At 41.2% G+C, this 5,730-nt stretch overlaps 1 protein-coding gene across 1 annotated transcript in view; it reads right to left on the bottom strand.

Moving 5' to 3' along the window:
- Positions 1-3,432: 3,432 nt before the first annotated feature.
- Positions 3,433-5,730, bottom strand: part of LOC133000536 (neurexophilin-2) — a 37,212-nt gene continuing 34,914 nt past the window's right edge. The window contains exon 2 of the mRNA XM_061070482.1: positions 3,433-4,248. Coding sequence (XP_060926465.1) covers positions 3,433-4,248 — 816 coding nt within the window. The remainder of the gene's footprint in view (positions 4,249-5,730) is intronic.

Here is a 5,730-nt window from a genome sequence, read left to right as displayed (position 1 = left end):
AGGGCTGCTGGGAGTCGTAGGCCGCGGAGAGGAAGCCGCCTACACGATCAGCTGTCTGTACTCACACGTTGCATATCCGTGCAAAGGGCTCATGGGGATTCTGCGCACATGATAGCTAATATCGATATTTATCACAATATACATCAGATCATTATTTCCTTTGAGTTCATAGACTGGTGCTTGCTTTAAAGTCCTAGTTTTCTTTGATGTCAATGAATGACATCGAAGATACTTGATAAACAGCAACTAAGTCAACAAAGGACAATTTATTTTGTCTTATAGCTTCTCACTATCCTTACAAAATGCATAAAGTCTCATTATATTGCTTTTGATTGAAATTAAAATTAAAATAGCCATATATGATTTATATAGTTGCGTTGCCCAGGCGTGCATTGGTTGTGCATTTCTAAGGAAATAGGAACTGGTGTGAGAACCTACATTTTTTTGTCATAAAACATGGTTAAAGAAAAAATAAATCCTGGATTCATTCCTTGATCTGCATCCGCAACAAAATGCAATGAGTTCATCCCAGGACCAGGCCCCATCCCTTCCACAGGTTTGGTGTGTGGACCGTGTGGTTTTCTTTATTAATGTTTGTATAATCCCGCTAACATATAAACCCACAAACACACACAGCAGTGAAAGAACAACATTCTTGGCAGAGGTAATGAGTGTAGGCAGCTTTCAGTGGTTTTATCATCTCATGGAGATACCGAATAGAAACTAGTTCAATCAAGATAAATCTGGAATCCCACTGAATTGTGCATAGTCATGATCGTTGAAGTTAACTAATTTGCAGTTTGAAATGTGGAGTTTCAACAATTTTGCACCAATTTTCACACATTAAGCCTTGGATCTTCCAACTTTTATTATACTCCAGGGTAAACAAACTGTAGAAGATTTGTACCACATGATCAAAATGTCAAGAGATCCTAAGTAAGCATCTGAGCATTGCATTGCTATTGTGTACTTATTTTTATCAGTTTATTTATAGAAAATATATACAAAAAAAGATGTGATCACATCTGGTGTCACACACAGAGGCGCCCACAAGGATCCACAACAACTTGCCTGGTGATTCGCCATCTAATGATGGTAGCAGGTCTGTGGGGAGGGGAAGAGAATCTGGGTTGCAGTGACTCCCATCAATCTCTGTGCCCGGACTGTCCTCGCCAACTTGTGTAAGATACATGGACCTCCCCGGACCTCCAGCTCCATGCCATCGATCACGAGCGTAATAGGGTATTGAGCCTCAGTGAGATGAAGATTCAATTAGCATTGACTGTGTGTTACCTAATGAAATTCTGAGCACCATTAATGTCGAATCAGAAGTGTTGCAAGCACTCTGTGCCGGGGAAGAAATAAAGGAAGTGTGAGATGGGCTGAAGGAAGGAGGGTGTTTCAAGTGGAGTTTCTTTATTTCAATCAACGAGAAGGTGGTGAGCTAATTGAATTGATCAAGTATATATTTTTTAAATAGTAGAACTATCCCACAGAGCCCATGAAGGGTTACAGCGAGAAATCTTGAGGAGTACTTTTTTATTACCTCACAATACTTTTCTTCTATTCTTTGTGAGCCACATGTAGTAGAGGGCAGCTGGGCACCTTTCTGTCTGAACCCATCCAAGGACAAGAGAAAACCAATCACGCCCGACCCAAACCCGACAGGCATTCTGTTTCGTGGTCCGGACCTGACCCTAATCCTGATGCAGTTAATGTAAAGCTGCCCTGTCCCTGACACATGGTTATTGCTTGTTTTCCCCAATTACAGACGTGCAGTGTAAAAAATATGCCCAGCCAAAGTAAGAGACAACCAGAACCTGAACTTCCTTTCCAAATTTTGTCCGTACCCCGCCCGGCCTATCTGGTCCCAATGGGTCCGCATACACTCGACTTATGTATCCACACTCTTAACATGTGACTATTTTCTGCTCATCTCTTCCCAATGCAATCCTGCAGTAGGGATCAGCTTATTGAATCTTACTTTGAACAGGACATAAGTTAGGCTGATATAGTACTACAGATCATATCATATGTTCAGTGAAATTAATAAATTCTTCGATCAAGAGGCCTCTCTGAGAGAACCCAGTACAGTGTTCTGCAGGATACTGTCAGATTCATTTGGATCCAGATACTGCTCTTAGGACATGGATACAGACAGACTTGTGTACTTTTAATGAAATGACAATGTGATAACAATTTACATGTAACACAAAAGTAATCCTCCAAAATATTCTTGCTGTGACCCTTCAGGGGCTCCGTACTGTCCGGCTTTGTCTCTCCATCAGCTCATATTTTCAGCAAAGAGAAAACTAAGATTTAACTGTATCTGTGGCAGCGAAAATAAGGACGCCAATAAAATGTGAGGAAACCAACTGGAGGCTTATGTGCACCTGAAAAAAATGTTTGATCAGGTGTGCACTACTTGCTTTGCTTGCATACTCACACAAACAGAAATCTGTCAGTAATATTACTTCCAATATAATAGTTCTTGTTTTTTCAGTTAGACAGTGTGCATAATTAAAAACCATATCAGATACCTCCCTTGGATTCTATTAGTGCACATACCAACTCAACCCCAAAAGGAGACACACATTATTGTCATCTTAAGAATGTCTCACAGTTGGTTTTTCATGTTAGAATTAATTCAATATATTTGAGAAAATTAAAATTACATATCTTCACAGAAGACTCGGGCGTGCATTTCTAATCAGAGTGAAATGTAACTTAATTTAAAACAGTGTCCTCGCTGAGTTCAGATAATGTGAACACGCTGCTCAGCTTGTGTCCTGCAATTTTGCTTCTGGCTCAGACAGAACACATTCACCCAGGGAGAGACAGACAGTTTAAGAGATTTTAATGTGCTTTTTCATACAGTATATTGTATGCATATCCAGCATAGCATTTCTCATACATATAACTCTCTTATATCCAGGTTTTGAAACATAGAGCTGAGAGGATGATTAACAGTCAGTCTACCATAACGTTACGCCTGCCATACGGTGACGGCACAACACAGCCGCCTCAGAGGCTCACTCTGTACTCGGAGGGCATAATACTGATTCCAGCTGTTTTCAACCCGAAGTTCTCCAACTGCAGAAAGTAATAACACCTAGAAACAAATATCTAAAAACAATAAGTGTGCTGAGTTTGAGTACATTATTTACAGGGAGGAGAAAAAAACTAATAAAAACAGAAGTTAACAAATACAAAGTTGGAAAATAATTCAGAGAAATCATCCATATCCTAACCATCCATAGCTCTGATTATACGTGTTTTAAATCCACAAGTCACGGCAGTTCAGAGGCAAAAAATGTCCCCTGCATCTTCACTGTAATCAATATGACTATCATATCCATCTTTATCATTATTATCATCATCTTTGACATTTACATTGTCTCTTTATGCTCCTCTCAGTTCAGTCTCACTTACTTATCCTAAGTAAGGGTGCTCACTTTGGAAGTTGTAGTCCGGACACACTTTCTGAACGAGCTTGTAGTCGATGCTGAAGAAGGAGATGAAAATGCAGATGACCTTGAAGGGTTTGGCACAGAGCCAGGCAGCGTGGGATTGGGTGTGCTCTGTGAAACAGGTCTGAGACGGGTCGTACAGGCAGGGTTTGGGCTTCTTGGATCTGTTGGTTTTCTCGTACTCCACCCGACAGTTAAAGGTCTTTGTCTCTTTGGGGTCGACGGTGGATTGCCGGGTCTCCTGGAGCTGGACGTTATGCTGGGTGTGAGGATGCAGCTGCTGAGGCTGGAGGACCTCGAACTCCACCACTTTGGATGGCGGCACGATACTGACCGAAACATTCCCCAGGCTGGAAGAGTTGTGGCGGAAGTAAACGGTGAACGTCCCGTTGATGTGGTCCACGATCTTCCCCGTTACCAACAAGCTGAACTTCATGGTCTTTACGTTGAAGTAGAAGTCGCCCCAACCGAAGATCTTCTTGGTCTTGGATATCTTTAGTGAGGGCTTGCGTTTGGAGCGGTAGCCTGTCTGGTCCAGGAGCAGGGACTGGTTCCGGTTCGGGTCGTACGGGTTGAACATGCTGTAAGTGGGTGGCTTGGATTTCATGGGTGTCTGGTCGATGGAAGTGGAGAAGATACGGGTTTGGTACGGAGGCTTAACCACCCCTCCTGTCGTTCCTCCAACTGCACCTCCTCCCATGCCATATGGAATAGTCTTCATCACAGAGCCCACTGGGCCCAGGTCTGAGAAGTCCACTTGCTTCTCCAACCCTTGGACCTGAAGAAGAAAGAAAAACAAGTAGAAGAAGAAGAAAACGTTATTGATAATGTCACAAAGGCTATACAATTTTCTTTTGTATGTCAGAATTAAGACTTAGTCCTTCTGGAGCAGTGTATGAAGGACAGCACAACAATATGATATTGTTATAGAGCCACAAAGTCCTTTGGTTAGGTTAGGGTGTATGGATGGGTAAAAAAAAGATTGACTTTGCTACAGGACACGACAGCTTCCTATTGATGCAGATCTTTAATCGATCCCTAACCTTAACCAAATGTTTAACCCTGTAACCATGTCAACAAAGGTGTTCTGTTAATATGACACATCAGATCAGGAAAACACTTCTATGTGTCATTCTGGAGGGCTTCATTTGGAGGACTTCCAACTCAACTCTTTTAGGGATAAAAAACACAAAGTAAAGCTGGGTACGTGTACTGTGTATATTTATATGGATCTATTATTAATGCACTTTATGTACTCAAACTCTCTGGACAAACCAAAGTTGCCTTGTCAAGACTACAGCCGCAATACATGAAATAAGGCATAATATTAAAACAAAGTCAGTATGGATAAAAATGGATATTCAAACAGTTAGAAATACAACAAACATTTCTGAAAAAAATCCACCATTATGGAGTGTCCAAAATCCATATTATTGATTACATCATTTGGATCCTGCTCAGACTCAACAACAGCCGGTGGGAATTCAGCCTAATTCAAAAATTAGTTGAGTGTAACCAGTCAAAAGCTGTCTCAATTTAAAAAGTGTCTGTCCTGCATCAGCCACAGAGCAGCATCAATGGAGCAACTGTTGGGTTTCAGCACTTTGCTTAAGATCCCTTAACAAAATAGATGGCACCCAACAACAATAGATTTAATACAAAATATCCATTCCATACAGAACAGTGGAAGTGCAGCCAGTTTGTGGCTGGTTTATCTAGCTCTAATTGCCTGTACTCCAAATACAAGACAAACCGAAACATTCAAATACATTTCCATTTTATCCCTTTAATTTCACACACACGTTTTTATAATCATAGATGCTGTATTGTTGACTCTTCTGCATCAAATCTTTTTGCCTGGCTTACTTTTTTTATCTCAGTGAGCATCCAACTTTTTAGATATTGCAATGATTCATCTCCTGAAACGGAGAAAACAGACCCATCTATTTTTATTATCACACTTTAATTTTGTTGTCAATGTTGCTCCAGAGAGAACAAAACAACCACTCTGCATGTAAGGTAGTGGATGTGAGCCTTTGTCTGTTCGTCTGACATCTCTCTGTCTCTAATCCGCAGCCTTGGCGGTTATTCACACGGCTGATTGACTGGAGATCTTCCTCTGCTTTCCTTCATGTGTCATCAATCACATTACTGCCATGCTCCCATACATACGCATTCAAACAAACACACACGTTCACACACATGCAATACTACAAGCTCGGAGCTGTCATGAGGTGACAGGAAGAAGTATTGGGAGAGG

The sequence above is a fragment of the Limanda limanda genome, chromosome 4, assembly GCF_963576545.1.
Source record: "Limanda limanda chromosome 4, fLimLim1.1, whole genome shotgun sequence".
Lineage (NCBI taxonomy): Eukaryota > Metazoa > Chordata > Actinopteri > Pleuronectiformes > Pleuronectidae > Limanda > Limanda limanda.
Note: the sequence above shows the minus strand (reverse complement) of the source record. Positions and strands in the feature narration are given on the sequence as shown.